The sequence below is a fragment of the Phaenicophaeus curvirostris genome, chromosome 6 (assembly GCF_032191515.1).
Source record: "Phaenicophaeus curvirostris isolate KB17595 chromosome 6, BPBGC_Pcur_1.0, whole genome shotgun sequence".
In the NCBI taxonomy this organism is placed as follows: domain Eukaryota; kingdom Metazoa; phylum Chordata; class Aves; order Cuculiformes; family Cuculidae; genus Phaenicophaeus; species Phaenicophaeus curvirostris.
This window is the reverse complement of record NC_091397.1, coordinates 21839281-21853213: the sequence shown is the minus strand read 5'-3', so window position 1 is coordinate 21853213 and position 13933 is coordinate 21839281. Positions and strand designations below refer to the sequence as shown.

The window sequence follows — 13933 nt, the reverse complement described above, 5'->3', positions numbered from 1 at the left end:
TATCTTTTGTTTTTAGAAATCAGAAACCTCAAAATCAGTTTTTGAATAACATTTCAGGGAATCCGATTGGCATAAAAAGGAAATATTAACTTTGCCAATTTGTATTTTTTTTTCCTTGCTCAATGCGTCATTTATAAGCCTCTTAATACAGTATAGGTATTACTAATGATACACATTTTGCTTGTGAGTAAATGTTTACTGTATATGACCATGTAAACATTAGAAATATAGAAAACTACTGAATACCATCTGAGAGATACACATTCATACATGAAAACACCAAAAAACATCTTGGATGCAAATGTGAAAGAACAGATAATAATCCAGTTGTTTTGCTTCAATATAAACAAAATAGGCATATTATGTTTTAGGTCTCGATATGATTTCATTTAGACTGAATTTTCCATCTTCCTGTTGACTATCAATGTCAAGGGCCACTGTGACTTCAGGATTTCAGGGTATTTTCCAGGAACAGCCACCAGTTGCAAGTACTGGATGTACCAGAAGCAGAAAGGGTCTGACCTGTTTCAGAGGAATTTAGGCCTTTCTGTTCCAAATGTAAATGGCAGCTGGCTTGCTACCCACGGAGAGAGTTGAAAACATATGTCTATCTAGGGCATGTATCCTGTCATTAGTTATTTAGCAGATTGGACTTCTGGTAAGTATTTGCTTACAAATCACTGTAGCCTGAGACTTTGCTCTATCCTTTTGTTTCAAAAGATAGAATATCTTTCCCTTGGACTAAGTCTGATCAGAATATATGATTCATGCTTTTTGCACAATGATTCCCCCAAACCATGTTGGATCCAGACATAATTGTTGAGGAGCATGCTTCAGGTAAGACATGGAGGCTGCATGAATAAGCTCATAGAGAACTGATCTGCTCTAGGCAGGGTGTGTGTGTATGTATGTCTAAATATCTTTTCCACAGTAGAGATTTCCAGTATGCCAAAGTAAGTTCACACTCTGCAGCATTTGCAAACTACCACAGATTATGCAAATGTAAATCAAGAAGTAACATGTGAAGCCAGTGAAGTGCTACCACTGTTAAACACTAACGGAGTATGTGCATATAAATTATATATACACAGACCACACTCAAAATAACCTTGAAGCATCAGTATCTCCAGTATATGCCTGTATCTCATCGTCTCATAACAATGAGAAAAAGGCAGTTTTCAGATCAGGAAGGGAGCTAGTTTGGTGAGGTACAGATCCCAAGAAAGGTCAGAATACTTGTCTTGGAAGTAGCCCTTCTCATGTCTCATTTTGGTTAGAGGGCACCTCTGTAAGTCAGCCAGTATGACCCCCTCTCCAAATCAGGGCTACCTTGAAATTTAGATTAGGTTCCAAAGCTTGTTCAGTTCAGTTTTGAGGACCTCCAAGAATGGCCTAACACAGTTCCTTTTGTCACTTTAGAGCATAGTTCATTCCTAGTACAGCCACTGACTGCCAGACAGGTATAACTATTCATCTACTTCTATTTTTCTGCCTGTTTGTGTGACAAACATACACATTTAAGCGCAGCCCCCTTTGCTATTTGCATCATCTGGGTTTAATCTAAAGACTTCTGTGACAGTTATACATACTTACATTGAGACTGAACTTCGCACACTGTCTCCTTTCTCTGTTTATCTTAGTCCAAAAGAACACTATGAATTCCCAAACTTACGGTGACAGTCTTACAAATAACAGTAGTTATAACCGCTGCATTATTCTCCATCTTCTGACTTGTTCCTATTACCACTAGATGCTTTTTTGGGCTTCCAGGTGCTGCTAACTGGTAATAAAATAAATATGTGAACCAATATTAAGGTGACTTATGAAAATATGCTTTGAATGCCTGAATCTTTAGAAGACAAGAGTGCTAGAATAAGAAAGAGTTCTTAATTTCTGACTTTTACTACAATTATTTGAAGTAGATATAATCCCTTTAGTGCAAGCAATAATTTTGTTGTTTCAGTTGTTCAGCAAAACAGACATTGCAAATGGGTAGCAAATATTAAATACCTGCCATATACTGCAGCAACAGACAAAGATTCCTAGAGGAGAATTCATCAACAGAATGATACAGAACATGCTGATTATGGCTGAAATACTTCTCAACTCCTGTCCCTGGGGCCAGGCTGTTCCTGACCTTTACACATGTCCGCAGATGTCAAGAGAAATTATGAAGCACTTCCTTTTAACTCCCTGTGCGTAGTCCACAGGAGGGCACAGTGCAGCTCAAGTGCCTGGCTGGAATCCCCTTCAATATTAACAGGGGTTTCATCATTGACTTCAAGCAAGTTTGGTCTTCATCTCTGTATTTTCTTCTCTTCTAATAATATTGTCAAAGCACCTTCTTGCTCTGCCCTGTCTCCTTCTGTACTAATCCTACATTGATGTTTTTCTAGATGTACTCTACTTCTAGTTAGGAAGCTTTGGAAGATTTTCAGTACACAGGTATTGATAGTACAGGGAGAGCTGCTGTACAGCACGCTTCATACACATGGTAGGTTTGATGCTTTGCTAATTCACATATGCTGTACTACAATGCTCAGCAAGTCCCATATGTTACAAAAGATTCTGTATGTGAAACAGTAGCACTGATGTTTTCCATCTATTCCGGACCCTTCAGACCGTATGTTGATAATGGCGTCTAAGCATTAACATGCTGCTCCCCACAAAAAAAGCACAACAAGGAGGTCTCCTGCACAGCTTGAAGCCATAGAAACCTCAAGGCACATTGGGCTCTAAAGGCACCTCTTCAGAAAGATTATTTCACATAATCACAGAATCACAGAATAACCAGGTTGGAAGAGACCCACTGGATCATCGAGTCCAACCGTTCCTATCAAACACTAAACCATATCCCTCAGCACCTCATCCACCCGTGCCTTAAACACCTCCAGGGAAGGTGAATCAACCACCTCCCTGGGCAGCCTGTTCCAGTGCCCAATGACCCTTTCTGTAAAGAATTTTTTCCTAACGTCTAGCCTGAACCTTCCCTGGCGGAGCTTGAGGCCATTCCCTCTTGTCCTGTCCCCTGTCACTTGGGAGAAGAGGCCAGCACCCTCCTCTCTACAACCTCCTTTCAGGTAGTTGTAGAGAGCAATGAGGTCTCCCCTCAGCCTCCTCTTCTCCAGGCTACACAACTCCAGCTCTCTTAGCCGCTCCTCATAAGGCCTGTTCTCCAGCCCCTTCACCAGCTTTGTTGCTCTTCTCTGGACTCGCTCCAGAACTTCAACATCCTTCTTGTGGTGAGGGGCCCAGAACTGAACACAGTATTCAAGGAGCAGTCTCACCAGTGCCGAGTACAGTGGGAGGATAACCTCCCTGGACCTGCTGGTCACACCATTTCTGATACAAGCCAAGATGCCATTGGCCTTCTTGGCCACCTGGGCACACTGCTGGCTCATATTCAGTTGGCTGTCAACCAACACCCCCAGGTCCCTCTCCTCCAGGCAGCTTTCTAGACAGACTTCTCCTAGTCTGTAGCACTGCATAGGGTTGTTGTGCCCCAAGTGAAGGACCCGGCATTTGGCCTTGTTGAACCTCATGCCATTGGACTCTGCCCAGCGGTCCAGCCTGTCCAGATCTCTTTGCAGAGCTTCTCTACCCTCCAGCAGATCAACACTTCCACCCAGCTTAGTGTCGTCCGCAAACTTGTTAAGGGTGCACTCGATGCCTTCATCCAGGTCATTGATAAAGACATTGAACAGGGCTGGACCCAGCACTGAGCCCTGGGGAACCCCACTTGCCACTGGCCTCCAGCTGGATTTCACACTATTTACCACCACTCTCTGGGCCCGGCCAGCCAACCAGTTTTCCACCCAGGAGAGTGTGCGCCTGTCCAGGCCAGAGGCTGACAGTTTCCAAAGCAGAATGCTGTGAGAAACTGTGTCAAAGGCTTTACTGAAGTCCAGGAAGACCACATCCACAGCCTTTCCCTCATCCAGCAGCCGAGTCACTTTGTCATAGAAGGTGATCAGGTTAGTCTGGCAAGACCTGCCTTTTGTGAACCCATGTTGACTGGGCCTGATCATTTAATTCTATATAGTTAGTTGTGCTTGTAATAACCCAGCTAGCAGGTAAAGTCTTTTTTCACATTGTGGGTCATGAGCAAGATTTGAATTGAGATAGGGAAGGGAAGGGAAGGGAAGGGAAGGGAAGGGAAGGGAAGGGAAGGGAAGGGAAGGGAAGGGAAGGGAAGGGAAGGGAAGGGAAGGGAAGGGAAGGGAAGGGAAGGGAAGGGAAGGGAAGGGAAGGGAAGGGTTGAATTTCATTCATTTGAGCACAGAAAATGCCTTGTTAGCATTCTTAAGCCTCTGAGTCCCCTCTGGTTCTTCCATTCCACCTCCAAGCACAAGCTGCACTCTGCACAACCTGCTCGCACGTGTGGCAGGAGTGAGGAGGGACCAGGAGGAGCATCCCAAACCCCAGTTTCCCAAAAGTAGGGCTCTGCTGCTTCTGCAGCCCTCGCTCTTGGAAAAAAACCCGGTCGTTGGAGCAGAGTTTTTTTGTTTGACACTTGGGTTCATCCCAGAGAGCGAGGAGGGGGATATCCTGCTCCCCGGGAGCCGGTTTGGACGACTGTCTTGGAACACGAACCGCTGACCCACATGCAGCGCTGACAGGGTCGCAAAGAGGATGTATAAAAAGCCACCGCCCTCCCCTCAGCTATCACCACGTTATCACCTGCGTGTGCCTGGAAGGAGGAGGAAAAAAAAAAAAAAATCCGCTTAGGAAAGCAAAGTTTGAACAGCGAATTCCTGTTATTTGCCCACGCCCCATGTGACAGGATACCTCCTTATCATTCGGAGCCCAGGCTTTCCCCCGGTGCAGCCGCCCGGCCATGGCTCCGGCCCCGCTCCTGCTGCTGCTGGCGCTGCTGCCCCGGGCGCTGCCGCTGCTCGGTGAGTGCCGCGGGCCGGGGCTGAGCCCCCCGAGCTGCGTTCGCGGCGGGGGGCGGGGTGGGTAGCCGAGGCGGAACAGAGCTGGCCAAACGGATGGAAGTTATGTTTCTTGGTGAAACGCGGAGCTCGCCACCCGCTTGCTCCGAGAACTATTGTGATTTCTGCTATTTTTCAAAGTCTTGCACCTGCCCTTCCCACGGCTCTCCAGTCTGAGGTCTGCCGAAGCACGACTTTGTAATGTTGCCTCCTAAACTTAGTTGCTTTGGGTAATAGCAGCAATCATTGTGGGCTATCTAGAGTTGGAGAAAGACAGTCGTCCTAACTGCTTGCTGCCTTGTTGCTCCCCCATCCCTCACTTCTACCGCAAGAAGGATGTTGAGGCTCTGGAGCGAGTCCAGAGAAGAGCAACAAAGCTGGTGAGGGGGCTGGAGAACAGGCCTTATGAGGAATGGCTGAGAGAGCTGGGCTTGTTCAGCCTGGAGAAGAGGAGGCTGAGGGGAGACCTCATTGCTCTCTACAACTACCTGAAAGGAGGTTGTAGAGAGGAGGGTGCTGGCCTCTTCTCCCAAGTGACAGGGGACAGGACAAGAGGGAATGTCCTCAAACTCTGCCGGGGAGGTTCCGGCTGGACATTAGGAAAAAAATCTTCACGGAAAGGGTCATTGGGCACTGGAACAGGCTGCCCAGGGAGGTGGTTGATTCACCTTCCCTGGAGGTGTTTAAGGCATGGGTGGACGAGGTGCTGAGGGGCATGGTTTAGTGTTTGATAGGAATGCAATGGACTCAGTGACCTGGTGGGTCTTTTCCAACCTGGTGATTCTATGATTGTAGACATTGGTGTGCTCTTCTGATGCTCTCCATTAGTTTTTAACACTGGTAGCACTTCACTGGCTTCGCAAATTACACTTGGATAATCTGTGATAGTCTGCAAATGCTGCAGAGTGTGAAGTTGCTTTGGCGTGCTGAAAATCTCTGCAGTGGAAAAGATACTTAGCCAGTGAGATTTTACAGTACGTGGCAAAATTCTTTGCATATAAACTGAGGCCAGAGACAGGCAAATAGTCACAGTATGGTGGGTAAAGAAAAATGAAAGCCTGTGAAAAAAACTTCCGTTAAGATCTCCTTGGGACATTCAGGGGAAAAGATGTATGCGTTATAATGGTGAGGTAGGTTGGTTCCTACGCCTGATGTGTTTCTATGCATTTTAAAGAACCTCCTTCCAGGAGGAAGTTTCAAAATACGATTTAGTCTTAGAAACTGGTGTAATGCAAAGTACTGAGACTGTGGTACTCATGATGATGCTATTGTGACCTTTAAATGTACTACCTACAGTTCATAATAGTGAAGAATGGCACCTGGTTATGGGAGCTTTGTAAGAAATGTTGCTACAGAACAGTGAAACACAATTAACAGTCATATACGGAATTCTGCTTAGCTCATTTTACAGATCCAGCTCATCATGTTGACAGGAATGATATCAAGTGTTTACAGAGAAGAGTTGGCAGGGCATAGAAAGTGTTGCACAAATACCCAGCTTGTTTCATATTCTTCTAGACTATCTACTAACTCGTATGGGAATCCCTTTCGGTGTCCAAGCAGGCAGAACAAACACAGAAATAAAGCTGTAAACTACTGGAATACAGGACCATGCTCCAAGTCTGCTGTATGGTCACGGATGAGACGGGAGCAGTTGTGATGGAAAGGAAATCCTGCAACTACAGTCTCACCCACAGTTACTTCTGTGTCCTGATATCTCCTGTTCTGTCCTTCTGTTTTTGTGCCAACTTATTTTCAATGCCGGCTTGGCTGTGTTGGCCCTTTAGCTGCATGTCAGAGTTCTGCATGCACTGAGACCCTAGCACAAGCAGTTGTGTTGTTTTTGCACACTGCTGATGCTTTGTGAAGGTGCAGTCAGAATAGCACAGGGGTGAAGAGCTGGTCTCCCCCACGCACTGGCTAGATCTCTTTGTTTAGCTTCCTGACCTTGTTTCTGAAGCCAAAACTCTGCACCCTTTCAGGTTTGGGTGCAGCAATCCAGGCTTTTGATTTTGATGTATCTTTTTCATGTGCATAACATCCTCTCTTTTACACCATAAGCTGTGTAAAATAGGCCTGTTATTTTAGGCCACAAATACAATTGTAGCAGTATGAAAGATCAGGGAGTGTTTTCCACACATGTGAAAATGTCTATCATCTCTTTTATCCAGGACCTTTCAGTAAGTTTTCAGGAAAAGAAGAGTTGCAAGCATTGCATATATCAGTTTACAATAACATTGTGCTAAAGGTAGTAGAAAAGCAGAATAAAGAAGTTATCACCAGCAGTGATAATTATACGTTTCCTTGTATTGTCTGTGAGTAAAACACATTGGCAAGAGGCAACAATTTCTGTCTCCAGTGCTCATCAGTTTTACACTACTTCCCAGTGAGTTGGAAGCCAAAGGACAGGAGAAGGGAAGTGAACCATGGATGAGGTAGTCTGGGTCAGCTGTTTCTCTGATCGAGAGGTTATCTGTTACCAGATTGTGCTTCTGCAGAAAAGTATAACCATTTCCACATTGTAGCCTTGGCAGAGAAAGGAAGATTTTCTGTAGTTAACCTGTTTTCCCCCTTAAATATTTGTACATTATAGAATTTGTTTAAATTTGTAATCATACACTAAAATAAATAATGTTTTAATTAGTTCAATTCCCCAGGTCACATAAATTTGTATTCTCTTTCCTAGCTTGTAGCCCAGTTAAAATACAGTTTTAAGGCCTTCTGCATCCTGTTACTTGATGTGATCCAATATTGGGGAGAACTATTAGGTTACTGTGCTAAAATGTATCTCAAGAAGATCAGAAAGGAGAAATTATCTAGTCTTTGGGCAAGAGCATCTCAGAAATATTGCACTCCGTGGTACATCTGAGTGTAAGTTTTGACATAAACCTCAAATACATGAAAACGCATGCTGTGAAGTGTTATTTAGTAAGAGGGAGAAATAACACTGGGAGCTGTGAAAAGCCTCGTAGATTTTCATAAGTCACTAAAAGGCACCTGATGATGGCAAATCCCACTGTTGTCAATATTTCATTCCCAATGGAGAAATGCAAGAAAGGAGAAACTGATTACTACAGTTGAGTGAAATACGAATATACTGTTCTAGCCCTACAAGTAGCTTGTATATAAAGCTTAAAAAAACATCCTTCTCCTATGTTAAGACTTCAAGGATTTTGGTAGACCTGTTAGCAACAGAACTCTTCATTACGGGGAAACGGAACCTGAAGAACCTAATGGCTATTGTCATCTCTTCATGCCTGGGAAGCAGGATCAAGGGGCCAGTGCTGCTGGAGTGCTTAGTGTCTGGATCTGGAGTACATGGTGTGTGTGCTGCCTTGTTTTGGTAACTCCCATGGGTGCAGCTTGGAATAATACTATGAAGTGTTTTTTTTCTTTTCAGTTTAACCCATGCTTTGAAGCTACACGAGACACTAGATCTGCATCTCTGCTGCCTTGTGCTTTTAAGTGTAGAAACTTTCAGTAATGCAAAACAGTTTCGCATCTGAAGTAGCTGCATTCTACAGTTGCTTTAGCAGGTATAGGCCACCAAAGTACCGCACCTTCTTTTGCTCAACAGATGATGAGACTTTAAACCCAAGAATAGTGTCCAAATTCATAATTCACTTAGACAGTAAGAAAGATACTTCAAACCAAATGATACCAGTGTTTTTTTGTCTTACAGATACTAGCATCTTCTTAATATATAATGAAGAACACAAGCGCTGTGTGCTAGCTCAAAGTTCTAATTCAGTGACTGTTTCTCCTTGTATTCAAGAAAATGAGTCACAAAAATTCAGGTGGGTCTCAGATCACCAGCTTATGAGCGTAGCATTCAAATTGTGCTTGGGAGTGCCTTCGAAGAAAGACTGGGTTCCGATCACTCTGTATCCTTGTGACAAGGCTAGTGAACTTCAGCGATGGGAATGCAGAAATGAGACTCTTTTTGCAATCCAAGGGGAAGATTTGTTTTTCAACTATGGAAACAGACAGGAAAGGAATATTATGCTGTACAAGGGATCTGGTTTATGGAGTAGGTGGAAGGTCTACGGAACCACAGACGATCTGTGTTCTCGAGGCTATGAAGGTAAAGTTCTGTACATTAATGTCTGTATTTCAAACTAATTTCTAAGTTTATCTAATTAAAATATTTAGAAATGTAGGAAAACTTCCTTCATCTTGTTAATGATTAATGAGTGTGACTTCTAGTGAAATCAGCAATACTTGAGTGTGTGTTTTTGTGGTTTTTTGAGGGGTTCAATTTGATTTTGTCAAATTTGTCAATGTTCTGGTACATAATTAACTATATATGGTAGTGATTAATATGGAGAGGGGGATAAAAGTCTATGGTTATCCAGAATACATGTGCAACTATTACACAACAGGTAATGATAGCATTTACTGTTTACATGTGTACAGGAGGATGTAGTGTATAGTCTGTTGATTATGGATTTGTTGTTGTTTTTGTTCTTTGGGAAGCAAATATGAATTATGCTGTAAGGAATTAATGAACTCTTGCTACTTTCAGCTCCAGCATATTGAAGATGCCTTCCTAGGTGTTTGTAGTGAGTCTTGGAGTTAGTGATGAAGTGTTAGACAAATAAGATAATTTGAAAAGTTAAATTGGAAAAAGTTATATATGATACATGCATACATATATACATATATTTACGGTGAATATCTCAGAATACATTTGGTTTCTTATTTAGCATTCTTTGATAAACAGAAATAGGCACAGAGGGAGGGAAGGATGCATTTTCTAGGGTTTGTACAAAGCTGATTACAGTACTAGTCCTTGGTCTAGGGCCAGAGTTAAAGAACTGTAGGAAAGCAAATTGTGTGAAGGAGGCAGAGGAGAATGTGGAGGGATGGCCTGCCATTCTTTCCTCCTTTGTTTTCTCTGTGGGATGGTGACCTCGGTATGTCATTTTTCTAGCAGTCCCCGTCAATCAGTATGTCCTCTCATCAGTGCATGTGCATTATATGTGCACACACAGAAAACTGCTTTAGTTATTTTGATAATTTTCATTGACTCAGGTTTCTCCTGAAACAAAAACTATCTTTAGATGCCAATAGAAACTTCATTTGGGCATGGTGCATTGGAGTCACTCTGTGGTATATATTTTCCAAGTTTATAGTTACGTGCTCTAGCCTGTCTGTAATAGTCAGCATCTGAGTGGGTTATTGACAGAACAATCAGCAGTTGCTTGTGCTTAAAAAGAAAATTGCTTAGCTGTGTGGATTTTATACTTTTGATTGTTATGCATGTAAAATTTAGCACAGGAGTGTACTTGTCTTGGCTCAATCAGTTCTGGTCAGTGATCTCTGTAAGCAATAAAAAGTTGTCTCACTGTATCAGCTTGGACCCAGAGAGTAAAAATGTGTCTTATTTCCAGAACAGTTTGTATACTAAGCTAGCAAGCTCTAGCTCTGCTTGCTCTAATATGCTGTAGTGTGATTGTAAAGCTGAACTGGTATGTACACAATGCTTATTAATGCTTATGCATTTTTAAATTGTTGTGTCTCCTTAGATACCTACACAGTGAGAGGAAATGCCAATGGAGCACCTTGTGTATTTCCCTTTAAGTTTGGTGGTAAATGGTACGCTGACTGCACAGTTGCTGGCAGATCAGATGGCTGGTTCTGGTGTGGAACCACTTCAGACTTTGATGTTGACAAGATGTATGGATTTTGCCCAGTGAAATGTAAGTTTTGTATGTTCAAGATTCTACTGTGCTGTTATTGAGCTGCCTGGAAATATCAGCATCCTCATGTGTTTTACTGTAGAAAATACAGTTTGAAGTGGCGCATTTTTCTGTCTCTGTGTAGCCCCCCATCCTTTTAGGAACTACTTCAGTATGCAAATATAGGGCTCAGCATAAAAAAAAAAAGACCTAGTAAATCCAGGTGAAAGTATGGTAATCGTATGCTGACACGTGTAATTACACCATTTACTTAAATGCAAAGTTAATTAGTATATGCAGAAGACCATGAAGAAGTTTATGCAGCAGAATGGGAAGCTAGAATATAGCTTAACTGAAAATTGAGAAGACTACTTTGTAGAATGACTTGCCTTTTAAACATGAAGGAGCTTGCATGATATTTTTACCAAATCCTGGTTATTTCCCAAGTCTGTGTACTGTGCTGTAGTTCTGTCTTCAAAATCAATGAAATTTATATATTAAATTTCCTGGTTTAAGTATGGTTAGGTTTTTAACTGTGGTGTTATGAATGTACGGAACTTTATTTAGAAATGTTGATATTGCTTTAAGCAAATTGGAGAGATATACTTGTACATATTTGAATGCTTTTAAATTTGAATAAAATTTCTGTAAAATATGTGCTAAGCATTTTGTCTGCAAGCTGCTTTTTCTTCTTTTGTCATGCTTCTCCCTCCCCTCTTCTTTATTGTTGTGTTTTGCTTAAAAGCTCTAGCTGACCACAGTCAGAGGTAAGGAGAAAAACATCTTTCCTTTGATGTGAAGAAAACAGTGTGGGTTGATCTTAACTGTTTTGGTGGTGAAGTATTAGTGTCCTTGCCTGATTTCCATGAATATTGCATTCATTATTTCAGACAAAAAAATATTGCATGTTTTTTTTTTCTATGCCAGTATAATTTTCAAAATATTAAGAAGATGTTTGGAATTCAATTAATACAGCACATTCAAGATCAACTTTCATACGCTACCTGTCTAGCATTCTTTGAGTACAGAATATAGGAGGTATCATTAAAATTTTGTTTAATTCTTTGGCATAATTCAAGGAAATCCATGCAGATAGCTGTGATTGTTTCTGGAAAAAGCTGCTTTATGCTGATTTTCTACATGTTTCCTTCCTGATTCTTCTGTAATGGTTATAAAATATTCAAGTTTGGGTCATGTAATTTAATGAAAGACAGGCCGTGGTAGCAGAAGTTTTAGACCACCCTATGAAAGAGGAATGCACTGCATGAGAGAGGTTAAATAGGTAAATAAGTTAACCTCTGACAGCACCTTTAAATGTAGAACGCTTAAGTCTTTTTACGTTAAAGTTTATTTAATAAGATTGAAGTGTTCTTTGTTTCTTAAACTATCTGGGGCAGCAAAAGTGCTGAAGTGAATGATCACAATTGAACCAGTAACTTTTTTTCGTTGTGGGCATAACCAGCTCATTTTGGAGAGGGCACAAGACTATACTTATTATAGTTATTACTCAATAGAGGTGTAGAATTTTTTGACCAGTGGAGGTAACGTAGTTGTGAGTATGACCCTTTATTTGGTGCTTTAAAAAGAGATGCTTGTAAAGTGATGTTAGATACTTAAATCCCACAGGAGGAAACTGAGAAGCATCACTAGTAGCCTAGGAAATACCAGTTCTTTACAGGTTACATCATGTCTTTTTGAGCTCTATGGTTTTCTGCAGTGTAAAAGATGTTGTTGGGGAGGAAAACAGTTGCAGAGTGTAAGATCATTAGGAAAGCAAGTCATGAGGTATGCTTATAGATGTATTCAAGTGGGCAGAAGTCCATTGAGGCCTCCTTCTTGACAGATGAGAAAGCTAGAATTTCTGTGAATAATAGAGAAAGCCTTGTAAGTGATGCATAAAAGTTGCAGCTGAACAGAGAGGAAACAAAAAGAGTGGAGAGTGAGGAAATTTAGTCTTAGTCTGGTGCATTAATCGTTGGGCAAATCTACATCCTTGTATTCATTAACAAATACTGAATTAGTTTTTTTATGAGAGGCTTTCCCCCCCTGCTGCTGTTTGAAGATGTTTTGAAGGGGTGTTTCATTGTGGGTTTGTGTCTGGTTAATTGGTCAACTAATTTGCCTGGTTAACTGGTCAACTAAGTTTTAAGGGGTGATTTGTATAGCTTCTTCTGACTTATCAGGAACTCATACTCTCTTTTCAGACCTCACTAATTTACCTAGGGGAAAAAAGAAAGGAGAGAAGCTTTTTAGGAAAAGTTATCTAAGTGAAGAGAAGCATGTGAAGGAATTTTAGTAAACTTTAAATTTTTTAACTACTGACAGCATTATATCGTTATAGATCACAATGTCTTTATTATAAGATTCCTTCCCCACTGTATGCTCAGAGAGGAAGTGAAAAGAGTTCTATTATAGGTCCTCTAGTGAGATTTATATTCAGTTTTTGTTTATGATTCTATTCATGCAGTTTCCAATGATACTGAACTGAGGTTACAACTTGTTTTGGATGGATAACTTAACAAACAAATACATTTATTTTTACTTCTAATTAAAGCCATGTTTCAGCCTGCAGTTTTGAAATTAAAATCTCAAGAGTATTACCAATCTCCCAATTTTCCCATTTCCTAATTCAGGAGAAATACTGCATTTTGATATTATAATTAAATTGACATTTTTAAAATTATAAATGTAATAAATATTTACATTGATCAGGACTTTATGCCTTTCCCATAAGTCTGAACTTGTCTGTCAAGGATGTAGCCTGAAATTCAATGCATTTTTGGTCTGCTTTGTTTTGCTTTTAAAACTGAGAAATTTCAAAGATGTGAATGAAATTTTTTGGCTTCCTGTATTGGATTTTTGGTACTTTGATAGTGATTATATTGGCAATATTAGTTCTCACTAATTTCAGTGTATGCAAAATTTCAGTGACTTTATCTGCATAAGGATAAAGTTCAGCATTTTTTTTTTCTTATTCTATCTTTTCCAGTAATGCACTAAGTACAGGTGTGTTTTTAACATTAATGAAGTTTTGATGCTAAAATATATCATCCCAAGGTATGGTTAATCTTCTGGTTTCTCTGGGGATACTAAGCTTTAAAAAATAGCATATAGATTTTCCCAAGTCCTACTCTGTGAAGGCATTTGGCCTCATAGAACTCAAGTATTTTCAAAGCATATTTTCCAAAGTTCAGAAATAATCTGTATTTTTATGAAAGACCAAAGTTCGACAGAAGAGGACCGTATGCAAGTCAGTTATAAATCATGAGAGTCGGGGAGTGAGGAGGAAGGTTGGATCAATGCGGGAGATTTGTTATA

General features: G+C 41.0%; 1 protein-coding gene across 2 annotated transcripts in view; it reads left to right on the top strand.

The window, feature by feature from the left end:
* The first annotated feature begins 4815 nt into the window (after positions 1–4815).
* Positions 4816–13933, top strand: part of LOC138721930 (macrophage mannose receptor 1-like) — a 55542-nt gene continuing 46424 nt past the window's right edge. The window contains exons 1-3 of one of the 2 annotated variants that reach the window (XM_069859529.1): positions 4816–4898; positions 8617–9018; positions 10463–10636. In XM_069859529.1, coding sequence (XP_069715630.1) covers positions 4838–4898; positions 8617–9018; positions 10463–10636 — 637 coding nt within the window. In that variant the 5' untranslated portion in view covers positions 4816–4837. Of the gene's footprint in view, positions 4899–8615; positions 9019–10462; positions 10637–13933 lie in introns of those variants that run through there. The other variant, XM_069859530.1, reaches the window with a different exon arrangement.